Genomic DNA, 12,500 nt, shown 5'->3' on the forward strand with positions numbered 1-12,500 from the left:
GAAACACAAACACTACACAGTAATCTTTATCAAGATGAACAAAACAACCAGTATAAGCATTCCTTTGATGAACTTACACAAAGATTTTTAGTTAAAACATACACATACAAAAGGGAAAAAGATTTCCTGAATGTGTAGACTGAAAAGCAAATGTCTAGAACTTTTCCTATTCCAAACAGAAATGTAATGCATACGGCTTGAAGTACTTATTTTCTAGAATGCTCTAGAGGAAAATACATAGTGGAAGATGCTCAATGCCTTTGTAAGCCGTGGCCTCCTCACCATCCAGAAGCTCTGTTTGTTGGTATCCTCTGGGTCACTCTCTGGAGGGACAGACGACATGCTGAACTCTGCATGAGGGAGAGAAAAACAACCGAATGCAAATTTGGCTGGGAACCAACTTCAAAGCTGAACTGGAAAATCTCACGAAATAGTTTCATTTTTAATTTCATAGTTTGTTTGGTTTTTTGCCTTTATTATAAACTAAGCCTAATCCGGGATATAGAACTTTATTATTAAGTGAAAAATCATCACTACATGCATAAAGTTAAATAAATAAAAGCTACACATGCAGACTGCACGCAACTGTTGAGACAGGGGTCTAGCTGTAAGATGAGCGTGACCTGTTGCCTGTGGGGGTGGACTTTGTAGCATATACGAGTGAAATGCGTGTCTGCCCGGCTCGTCGTGCGTTCGGGAATGAGTACAGAGATCACAGGAATGTGGAGAGGGCTGTTGATGCAGCAGGCCACAAATGTGGTGGTGCTTACAAGCTTCTTTAAACGGGCATTTCTGAAGCAGCGACCGGTCTGCCACGCCGTTAAACATGTCTGCTGCCACTTCCCTTCAACTCATAAAGACGAGACTGACAGCGAAACAAAACTCTGCTGGAATATTTTTTAATAGGTCAGGTGGTCAAAGGCATGGCAGTGCACGGATGACGCGCGAGCCAGCACGCTTGCCTCTCGAGTTCTGGAAGGATAGAAGGTGCATTTTTGGGAGCAGAGCTGAGCTGTTCGTAGTCAGTAGTCAGGAGTTTCAAGCGCATAGCATTCGCAAGCTGGAACGCTCCCGACCGCACCCACAATCCCCAGCTTCGAAACCCGAGTCATCCCAAAATAAACGGGGGGTGAAAGTTCATTATCACCAACGGCCTGGAGCCCCCTACCACTGTCTCACTCTTGCAGCTGGCGGGCCCAACCTATCACGTGCAGCACAACACACAAGCGCGTATGTCCTTCCTCACACACACCACACAAAAACAGTTACCCACACCAGCAGATGTGGATAGTAGACATGTCCACAAACACACACTCCTTTGATAAGCCAGCACACTGCAGGGCATAGTGTTGTGTAAATGTAGGCTATCACAAGACTGTTTTTTTTGCTAGTGTCTCTATCTCTCTAACAGGGTTTTGGCTAGTACCTTGTGCTTTTTAGTGTCCCAACACTTTACTTCTGTCTCTCGCCATAACTCTGTTAATCTGTCCCTCTCTTCCCCTTTTGCATGGACCATTCTATTTTTGACCTTTGACCTGTCTTCCTGTCCCCTCCTCTCCAGTGCTCTCCATCATGTTGTGAATGTAGTGAGGGGACGTTGACCTCCTGACTTCTCAATCCTGTCTCTGTACGTATGTGGCCTGCCAGCAGGTTCCAGAAATCTCACTGTGACTGTGCCCTATTAGGAGCTAGTAGTCACCCCTCTGCTGTCCAGAGTTATTCTGTTTTAGTGTATTTAATATATAGTTCTCATGTACTTCAGTTACTACTGTATTACAACATGCTTTTTTGTGCCAGTGTGCAAGATATCAGGAGGTTAAACTAAGTACCAAGAATTAACCCAATGTTCTGCAGGATATGCAAACCCTCACACGCACGCACGCACGCACACACACACACACAGCAGGATATGTAGTCCAATGTCATGACTGTGGTGTGGGGTTGGCAGGAGTAAATCGGTACACATTTGAGAGTGTCAGTGTTACAGAGCCCAGTGCACACCCTTCAGAAGGACTTGCTTTTTTTTTTACACTTCTGTAACCACCTGGGGCTTCTTATGAGACTGTTTACTGTAAACGTTTCACAGCAAGTTATTTAGTTAAGCTCTGCCCCACCTCCTGCAACTTCTCCCTTCTATTTATACTCTCTCTCTCTCTCTCTCTCTCTCTCTCTCTCTCTCTCTCTCTCTCTCACACACACACACACACACACACACACACACACACACACACACACACGCCAAGGCAATATATAGCAGCATATGAATGCATGAATGCATGTGACAGAAATAGAGAATGGTTCATGCATCAAATATCAGTCCACTGCAACACTCAGAGAAGAGACACAAAAATGTGAGGAAAAGAGTTTAAAGAAACCTACCGTTATCTCTTCCAGGCGAGTTTTATTGTTTCGGGGCGTTTCTTTAAGAAAAGAAACTTCTCCGTCCGATTTTCCCGATGTTTTTCCGATTTCACCACTCCCTCTCCTCTAACGCTTCTCTCATTCAATGTCAGTGTTTGATGAGGTGGCTTCTCTTTCTCTTTCTCTTTCTCTCTCTCTCTCCCTCCCTCTCTCCCTCTCTCTCTCTCTCTCTCTCTCTCTCTCTCTCTCTCTCTCTCTCTCTCTCTCTCTACAGCTGTGCAGCGGAGGCATATTCTTGTCGTCTTTATCATAACACAGAAGTGTGACTCCTCCCCCTTTTCTCTCAGCGCCCGCCCGAATATTGTGGGTAATATTGTGGGTAATATATGTGGGTAATATTGTGGATAATATATGTGGGTAATATATGTGGGTAATATATGTGGGTAATATATGTGGGTAATATTGTGGGTAATATTGTGGATAATATATGTGGGTAATATTGTGGGTAATATATGTGGGTAATATATGTGGGTAATATATGTGGGTAATATTGTGGATAATATATGTGGGTAATATTGTGGGTAATATATGTGGGTAATATTGTGGGTAATATATGTGGATAATATATGTGGGTAATATTGTGGGTAATATATGTGGGTAATATATGTGGGTAATATTGTGGGTAATATATGTGGGTAATATATGTGGGTAATATATTTGGATAATATATGTGGGTAATATTGTGGGTAATATTGTGGGTAATATATGTGGGTAATATTGTGGGTAATATATGTGGGTAATATATGTGGATAATATATGTGGGTAATATTGTGGGTAATATATGTGGGTAATATTGTGGGTAATATATGTGGGTAATATATGTGGGTAATATATTTGGATAATATATGTGGGTAATATTGTGGGTAATATATGTGGGTAATATTGTGGGTAATATATGTGGGTAATATATTTGGATAATATATGTGGGTAATATTGTGGGTAATATATGTGGGTAATATTGTGGGTAATATTGTGGGTAATATTGTGGGTAATATATGTGGGTAATATTGTGGATAATATATGTGGGTAATATTGTGGGTAATATATGTGGGTAATATATGTAGGTAATATTGTGAGTAATATTGTGGGTAATATTGTGGGTAATATATGTGGGTAATATTGTGGGTAATATATGTGGGTAATATATGTGGATAATATTGTGGGTAATATTGTGGGTAATATTGTGGGTAATATATGTGGGTAATATATTTGGATAATATATGTGGGTAATATTGTGGGTAATATATGTGGGTAATATTGTGGGTAATATTGTGGGTAATATTGTGGGTAATATATGTGGGTAATATATGTGGATAATATATGTGGGTAATATTGTGGGTAATATTGTGGGTAATATTGTGGGTAATATATGTGGGTAATATATGTGGATAATATATGTGGGTAACATATGTGGGTAATATTGTGGGTAATATTGTGGGTAATATTGTGGGTAATATTGTGCATAATATATGTGGGTAATATTGTGGGTAATATATGTGGGTAATATTGTGGGTAATATATGTGGATAATATATGTGGGTAATATTGTGGGTAATATATGTGGGTAATATTGTGGGTAATATTGTGGGTAATATATGTGGGTAATATATTTGGATAATATATGTGGGTAATATTGTGGGTAATATTGTGGGTAATATATGTGGGTAATATTGTGGGTAATATATGTGGGTAATATATTTGGATAATATATGTGGGTAATATTGTGGGTAATATATGTGGGTAATATTGTGGGTAATATTGTGGGTAATATTGTGGATAATATATGTGGGTAATATTGTGGGTAATATATGTGGGTAATATATGTGGGTAATATTGTGGGTAATATTGTGGGTAATATATGTGGGTAATATATGTGGGTAATATTGTGGGTAATATTGTGCGTACTATATGTGGGTAATATTGTGGGTAATATTGTGGGTGATATATGTGGGTAATATTGTGGGTAATATATGTGAGTAATATTGTGGGTAATATATGTGAGTAATATATGTGGGTAATATATGTGAGTAATATATGTGGGTAATATTGTGGGTAATATATGTGGGTAATATATGTGGGTAATATATGTGGGTAATATTGTGGATAATATATGTGGGTAATATTGTACTTTTTGGGACATTATATATGGTCCAGTTACCACATTAGCACAGACAAACATTTTGTCCAGTCACTGCATAAGAGTGAATGATAATCATTTGACAAGTGTCTTTCCTTGCCATTGAGATTTGGGATTATTAAAGAAGATGGTATTTACTACTAACCCAATAAACGGATATTAAGAAACACACTTCCTCAACCCTTCTCCGACGAGTCTCACATGACACGTGACAGAGAACTCTTATTTTGATACGCTCGAAGGCGTTTTGAACAGGCGCTTTGGGTGGATACCTAAGGGGCCTCAGCACTCAGACTATAAAAACAACCGTCGGGCGGTATTCTGTCTTTTTTCGAGTCGGGATAGGGTTTTGAGTATGTGATTTTTTTCGGCGCCGCCAGACGCTGGTAAGCACTTGTTTATACGTTGCCGTTTAAAAGTCCTTATATTTCTATTCCAAGCTCTCAAATTGTTGCATTGCCAATCGCCTGTCAGCGCTTTTTGCATTTCGGCATTTACTACGCGGTGCCATGTGGAACACACGTGCGCTCTAAGGCTAGCTGAAGCGCGTCGATTAATGTGCACAACTTGCCGCACGGCACTGGCGATTAAAGGCGCGGCACGGTTAGAAGTCTCTTGTGATGTTTTGCACTGGGCTCAGACATTCCGTGGTGCTGATGTGCGGCTCTGCTTAAGACACGGCAGAGTCTGAAGAGACCGTGTTAGCGACCAGTAACCTATCTGGCGGAACCTTTCAGTAATCCGCCAGGACGTCTTTAACTGGCTGTAAGCATAATACCACTTGTGGTTCAAATGCAATGAGTGTTAATCATGTCTGGTTTTCTTTCAGGGAAGATCCATGCATCCTATGGATGAGAAGGTATGGAGCTAGCTGAAACTCAAGTCTGTTTGACTTTCCTCCTGTGATGTTTTGCACTGGGCTCTGAATGTTTGTGGTGACTTGTGCAGCTCTGCTCTTGACATGGTGGAGTCTGAGGGGGGACCTGTTGAAGCTGACATGATGGCAATAATGTGTAAATGCACAGGTGGGACTAATTCTGTTTTGTTGGAATTTTGTTTCAGGTGAGGTGCTCCCTGACAGACCATGGCTGTGGAATGATTAGGCAGTCCTGGTCTACATGGTTTCTCACCTATTAAAGCTGTAACCTGCTTCCACCTTTTTCACCATTGTTTTAAATCAGTTGTGCACAACTGGCAGGGTATAGCTTTCAGTCTTGTTGCCTAACATCTTACTGAGTTTTAAAACATGAGTGTTCTGTATTTATTCCCTGCATTGTGTGCTTGTCCTAAATAGTAACGTGCAGTAATTGTCCTGTGTAGCTGAGATGTGAGTGATGATGCTTGGCCGTGTTTGAGCAGAAGGGTGCAGCCGGTGTGCACGGAAGTCCGTTGCCACGCCCTGCCTCATTGCTGTTCCCTGCACGCCAGAGTTGGGGCATTTGACACCCTTCTACCTGTGTGGGCTGTGCCGTACACTTAACTATTCAGTTTATAATGCAAAATAGATTAACATGTTCCAAATTGTATGCAGCTGGATGTCAAGTGTAATGGATGAGCAGTCACAATAAATGAATATGAACAACTTTGGCCAAGTTGTCATTAGCCTATTATGCATGTTGGATCTGTAGTATGTGATGGGGGCAGCCCTGGAGCATCCAGTCCTGCAGAGATCATTTAGCTGCTGTTGGTACACTGGAGCTGGACTAACTACACCAACCCCTGCTACTTAAGAGTTGCAGTTATGTCTACATGTACCTCATTCCTATGGACTTGAATAAATGTGGGAAATGGTTGTCCAGAGGTGGTCTGGTTGGCTTATTTCCTTTGGGAACCATTTTGTGGCATAGGACCCTGTGAGTTTCCTAGCAGCTATTGTGATGTGTAATGATGAACTAAACTTCCCATCCATGCTAAGGGGGAGGTAAAAACTTCTCCAGTACAGGCATACATTGTTTAATGTTTCTTGTTTATGGTCTGGCACTCAACACCACTTCTACGCTAAAGCCGGTTCATGAGCAGTCTGGTGGACTGCGCATGGAGGTCCCAGGTGTCCTCAGATATTCTGGAATGCCCCAGCAATGAGTTCTGTTCCTGAAATAAAGCTTTCTCTGTACAATCCAGAACAAAGCGCAAACCACTCAACCTTATTCCTGTGTCTTTATTATATTTCTAATAACTTTTATTCATATCTTAAAACATTTGTAATTCATGTGTATATGACCATGTATGTGTGTCACATATACACACACATATATATGTATATAGTCTGTTAACCTTTTGTCTCTTTAGAGTTAGTTTTCTTCCATATTTTTTATTTACCCCCCTCCCCCCAAAGGAAACAAAGCTGCTTTCTGCACATCCTGGTCTGTTCCTGTATGCCATAGTGCTCACCTCATCAGTGGCTATATTTCTTGGGCTCTATATGGATTTTAAGTTTCCATATTATTCAAACCAGGATGAGGGATGTACCCAACTTTCTCAATACAAATCTCTATAGCAAATGCATAGCCTGGGCTGAGGAAAGCACTCCTGCATGGCTATAATATGCTCCTTTTGTAATACAGTGGTTACAGGAAATATCAAATAACTGCTGTGAGTGTGATCTCACCCCCCCCCCCCCCCCAAATCCAACTGTAAATGTGTTGCTAATAAATATATTTCATCAAATGTTAACATTACAGCTGAAACAAAATCAGATTCAGCTAGCCCTGAATCTTTCTCTTCCCACTATATATCCCTCCTGACGAAAGGGTGAAACACCCCCCACTCCCAACTGGTGTAATGATGGTAATGGGTGATGCTGCAATAGCTGGACAATCAGAGGCAAATGAAATGTGTGACAGGCTGTCTGCTGCAACAGTATTAGAAGACACTAGCGAACTCGAGGCGTAACAAAAAATGTCCAAACCGAACAGACTTGCGTCAGGATGTGCAGAAAGCATTAGGCATTAATAACAAACATCTTTTTTTTCATCATGTTAAACATTATTTGGAAGACAGAGATTCTGTAGAACTTGGAATTCTTTTTCTTTACATCTCAGACCATATTTAGGATGACCATGTGTTTCATCGTCCTTACTGTTATCGGCAACTAGAACGTACCAGAAATGCACACGGAAAAATAACACAACTCCCTCCGGCTTCGCTAAACGTCTGTCGGCCTAGTGGATCTTTCTCCCCGTGTGGGACAGTGAGCAGTGGCAGGGGATGGAGTCTTTTCACACCCGTAGTAAAATGAATGTCAAAGAAAAATGCAGAGAACCTCTCCTGATGAGTTTATGCGGTCCATGCTCTGGATACCTAGGGATTATTACTTCATGAAAGCAAAGGAATTACGATGGAAAAGCCCTTTTTTTCATTGACTGAGCAAACGTGTGTGACAGCTGAGGACGACGGCGGTCGCTCCCAGCACCACACACCCCACGCAACGTTTCAGTGTGGGAGACAGTGCCTCACGTTTAAAATAACATACGTCACCATGGTGACCGGAGATAGTGGTCTCACTGATAGTCATTGCATATAGTGACATCCCATAATTCAGGGTTCGATTGTGTGGTAAAGAAGAGAGCAGGGTGTTTGTAACAGAAACTAGTGCTGCTGAATACTGAAATAATACTGAATACTGCTGAATACAGTCCAAACAAAGTCTGAAACATAATCAAAAGTAAATATGCCTGCTCAGTTTTGCCACAGGACTGAAAACTTTGTAACCAAATAACCCAGCAACCCATATGGATGACAGCCAGGACCATGAGAACGATGACGGCACTAAAGAACAAGATTTTTTTATAACAACAGGAGTATCTCAGACCCATTTAAAGTTTAAAAATCGTCATAAGAACAATCGTCATATTAAAACAGATATAAGCACGGATCCCGCAACACCCGATGAATCCAGGTCATCTGGATCCATGCTCCACTTCACTTCGCCTCCCAAGAGTGTTTGTCGGCTAGGGCGAAAGGGGAGTGGCTAGGGTGAAGGGGGCGTGGCTAAGGAAGAGCGCTTTGGCCTGTTCGCTCTCTTCCTCCCTCCTTATGGATAGGTGTTAGGTTGACTGGTGTAGCAGGTCTCTTCTATGCACTGAGAGTCTGTCGTAAAAATGTTGATACATTTCCAGTATTTCCTCATTGTTGATGTCTTTCCTCTAAATGTTTTTTTTTTTTTTTGCTTTTTTTTATTGTCATTTAGCTCAGATCCATACGATAATATTTAGGTGTCCCATAGTTCCATATTTCTAATATAAATAAGTGATTTGTGGATACAGAATATAGAGGTGTGTTTGGCCTTGTGTGTGTGTGTGTACGTTAGAGGGTGTGTGTGTGTGTGTGTTAGAGGGTGTGTGTGTGTTTGTGTTAGAGGGTGTGTGTGTGTGTGTTAGAGGGTGTGTGTGTCTATTTTCTTGGTCTGGGCACTTATTTTTTTGCTACGGGTTTGTAATACAGTGACCAGTCTGTGTGTGTATGTGTGTGTGTCTGTGTGTGTGTGTGTGTGTGTGTGTGTATACACACACACACACACACACACAGACACACACAGACACACACACACATACATACATATATAGAGACGTGACAAGTTAAAGAAAGTTCTAGCGAAATACATCAGCACAAGACCCAAGCAGAGGTGTTTGGTAAAAGCCTCCAACAGATGAGGTAAAAACAGACAACTGACACCATTCGTGTCTCTACTAAGGCCATGCAGCTCATATCCATCCATCTCTCTCTCTCTCTCTCTCTCTCTCTCTCTTTCTCTCTCTCTCTCTCTCTCTCTCTCTCTCACACACACACACACACACTGCACAAATGCATACGGAAGAGGGCTCAATACATAGACAAATTCTCACCATGTAAATATTAGGCAGTAAACTGGCCACTGTTTCAAGGACTTCCATTGTTACGTCATACTGAAGGAAACACAACACTTCGCTCCATAGGTTTGGACGGCACCAATGAGCTTCTCTCCTCAGTCAGGGACCTACTAATCAGGCAGTAGCTGAGCCAACTACACCAATCAGGAATCTACCAATCAGGCGGTAGCTGAGCCAACTATACCAATGCTCAGACCCGATCTGGTTCCTCAGCTGGGTTTTTGGTCAAGAAGTCACAAACAAATCCGCTCCAGAACGGGAGAGTAAGGCATAGAGTCACCAGCAATATGGACTCAACTCAAAGAGGAAAAGAGAAAGACAGCAATGGAGCACTCAGGATCATATCATGCTTTCTCTCTATCGCGCTTCTATATACCGCAAAATTAGAATAATAAATACAAATAAATAAACTATAATAGCATTTAGCCATTTCTCAAAATATTTGGCTCAGTTCTATCACGGTCATATTATATATATATATATATATATATATATATCTGATATTATACGATTCCCTGTTTCTGTACTGATCACTTCAGGCCTTTCTTCGACGAGTGTAACTACATGAGTGTATGGTGAGAGTGTATGTTCCATGTGTATTTGTCAGTGTGTGATGAGTGTTTGCGTTGGATCCAGGTGGAGAAGTGAGCCAGGGCTTGGCTAATCCCCATTCTCCCTTTCTCCATCTGTCTGGCTTCCACGGCTCCTCCTTCTCCGGCGGGCCTGGCTGAAGACAAGGTTCCCTTGTCCTGCTCGGGCTGGACATGAGTTAGCAAGGCTCTGGCCTCTCAGCTGCGGGAGCCCTCATCCCTCACTGGCTCTGTCCGTCCATCCCGAGGGGAGAGAGACGAAACGAGGACAGAACTAGAGGACAGCCTGATACAGGAGGGAAAGTGTAGAGGCTTTACACCCTTTTACACCTCTCGCATTCTCTCTCTCTCTCTCTCTCTCTCTCTCTCTCTCTCTCTCTCTCTCTTCCCCATGCTGCCCCCTTTAGCTCATGCAGTGGCCAAATCCCAGCTCATAGCTCATACACGCCCCCTCTCTTGCCCCACCCCCACCCATCCACCTGTCTACAAACCTGCCTCTCTACCTCACCTGTCCATAACCCTCCTGAGCGCTCTCTCTATATTCATGCGGTGGCCCACCCGGGTGACACCCAGGTCCAGGTAGTCCTCCTTGGTGAGAGAGGGCAGGTGCGTGCCGTCAATCTCGTTGTCTAAGAAACGCTCCCTGTGCTCGCCCAGGTTCAGGTAGGCCAGCCAATCGGCAACATCGTACTTGGTCCAGTATGGGAGAGGCTTGGAGGCGAAGGGTTTGGAGGGGGAGGGAGGCGGTAGGTGGGGGTAACTCAGGCAGGTGGGAGGGGGCACTGAATGCAGGGGTGGGGACGAAGTCCCGGAAAGGAAATGGGTGGGCGACAGCGAGCGAGAGACTACCAAAGACGAATTTGGAGGTGGTGGTGCCCCAGAGGGGGCAAACAGTGGAGGGGAGGGGGAGAAGTAGGGGTCGCCCAGGGGGTTGGCAGGTGACGGCGGGGTAACAGAACCCCGGAGATCATACAGGCTGCTGTAGAGGGGTGTGGTTGGGAGGATTGGAAGGGAAGACGGGCGGGGTGGGCCCAGTTTGGGCCGGTCGGAGGGTGAGATGAGAGGGCTTGGGGCGCGGCGGCGCTGGGCGTGGTGAGACTCCGCCTTGCGGGACTCTCTGCTTGGGATGAACTGAAACTCCAGGGCCTTGGATCGGTAGGTGGGGCGGTGCTTGGGCGAGGTGGGGTACGGGGCGTACGCGGAAGGCGAGACGGGCGAGTGGGAGCGGGCGGCAGGGGGCTGTGCCGAGGGCGAGCGAGCCCAGTTGGAGTAGAGCGGGGGCTGGGACGAGGCCGTGGGAGACGGGGACAGGGCTGGCTGAGACAGCGGAGACGGAGAGGGAGAGCGAGCTGACGGAGGGCTCAGGGCTCCTGTTGAATCCTCCGAGAACCTGGGCCAAGGGAGACAAAAAAGAGACATTAAAAGGAGAGATGAAAGAGAGAGACCGGAAAGAGGAGAGGAGAGAGAGAGAGAGAGAGAGAGAGAGAGAGAGAGAGAGAGAGAGAGAGGAGAAAGGATCATATCTACAGTACATACAGAGAGGGTATTGTTGCCGTTACCTGTGTCTGCGGAAGGACAGACAGATGGACATGGACAGTGGGGATAAAGGCAGAAATTAAAAAGGCACAGTTTAAACACACACACAGTGATGCAGGATGCTCTCAGCGCATAGACTGAATACCATGGGACACAGACCCATGCACTCAGAGACCAGCAAGATGTTTCAACCAATCAGGATGCAGAAAGCAAAAAGTGGCCAATATGCGTCTCCCCACTCTGGTAGAACTGAGGAGGTTGAAGTCAACGGGTTCATGCTATCGTGACTTTACAGACGCAGCCAGTAAACAGACCTGTGCAGGGATCCGAAACACTGTCTGATCGTTACATTTGGCGTCAGCCAAACATTTGTGAAATTATCTGTTGTTTTACTCAGTACCTTTGTATCTACTCAGTAAACATCAGAGGTTCACATCGTATTGTGCATGGGTCTGTTTTTCTGACTGTTTGGAAACCATTTGATCAGAAATCCCGCAGGATCCTCTAGAGACTCAGTTTTAGACACTACTATGTTTGTGCACAGTTTGGGGGACAGACTGGTGAAATCTCTCCAAACACAAATGTCAGGCATCAGGCTCTTCCCACAGGATGAGCAGACTTTGTCAGGGTCACACAGACATGCAGGGGTCATGCCTCCACACTCAACAACCAGTTTTTTACATTAGAAACACGTATGGTTGCAGGTAGTGATTACAGCCTGTGTGGTATAGCCTGTGTGGCACAGCCCATATAGTAAAGCCCGTATGTTACTTAACATGCTACATCAGGTGTGCTAACATCACGTATGCTACAGCACATCTGCAGCCCAACACCATTCATGTGACTATCCACACAACTGAGCTCATAATCTGCCTTCTCTGCTGGCTGTTGGTTGGGTTTGTCTGGGACACAGACCGCCCTCAACCCAGCAGTGACACACACGTGTAAA

The 12,500-nt window shown here is 44.0% G+C and overlaps 2 protein-coding genes, 1 long non-coding RNA gene and 2 other non-coding genes across 8 annotated transcripts in view; 3 read left to right on the plus strand and 2 right to left on the minus strand.

Annotated features, from left to right (window-relative positions):
* si:ch211-51c14.1 (protein kinase C and casein kinase substrate in neurons protein 3) overlaps positions 1-2,636 on the minus strand; it is a 13,188-nt gene extending 10,552 nt beyond the window's left edge. For 3 of the 4 annotated variants that reach the window (XR_014122874.1, XR_004776178.2, XM_035527177.2), the window contains exons 1-2: positions 2,380-2,636; positions 259-350 (exon numbers count right to left, since the gene is read on the minus strand). Coding sequence is in view for 2 of the 4 variants with exons in the window: in XM_035527177.2 (XP_035383070.1) it covers positions 259-342 (84 nt within the window). In the remaining 2 variants the exon portion in view is untranslated. The remainder of the gene's footprint in view (positions 1-258; positions 351-2,379) is intronic. The other variant, XM_035527183.2, reaches the window with a different exon arrangement.
* Positions 2,637-4,828: 2,192 nt separating this feature from the next.
* Positions 4,829-6,355, plus strand: LOC113590907 (uncharacterized). Its single transcript, XR_003412144.3, has 3 exons — positions 4,829-4,943; positions 5,387-5,416; positions 5,620-6,355. It is a non-coding gene; the product is annotated as an uncharacterized LOC113590907 (long non-coding RNA).
* LOC113590909 (small nucleolar RNA SNORD88) lies at positions 5,167-5,255 on the plus strand. The gene has a single exon (XR_003412146.1). It is a non-coding gene; the product is annotated as a small nucleolar RNA SNORD88 (small nucleolar RNA).
* Positions 5,452-5,539, plus strand: LOC113590908 (small nucleolar RNA SNORD88). The gene has a single exon (XR_003412145.1). It is a non-coding gene; the product is annotated as a small nucleolar RNA SNORD88 (small nucleolar RNA).
* A 346-nt stretch (positions 6,356-6,701) lies between the features above and the next one.
* The window catches only part of shank1 (SH3 and multiple ankyrin repeat domains 1), a 98,995-nt gene continuing 93,196 nt past the window's right edge, over positions 6,702-12,500 (minus strand). The window contains exons 26-27 of the mRNA XM_035533005.2: positions 10,524-11,405; positions 6,702-10,301 (exon numbers count right to left, since the gene is read on the minus strand). Coding sequence (XP_035388898.2) covers positions 10,214-10,301; positions 10,524-11,405 — 970 coding nt within the window. The 3' untranslated portion in view covers positions 6,702-10,213. The remainder of the gene's footprint in view (positions 10,302-10,523; positions 11,406-12,500) is intronic.

Source organism: Electrophorus electricus, chromosome 3, assembly GCF_041902795.1.
Source record: "Electrophorus electricus isolate QZ-2024a chromosome 3, ASM4190279v1, whole genome shotgun sequence".
In the NCBI taxonomy this organism is placed as follows: Eukaryota; Metazoa; Chordata; class Actinopteri; order Gymnotiformes; family Gymnotidae; genus Electrophorus; species Electrophorus electricus.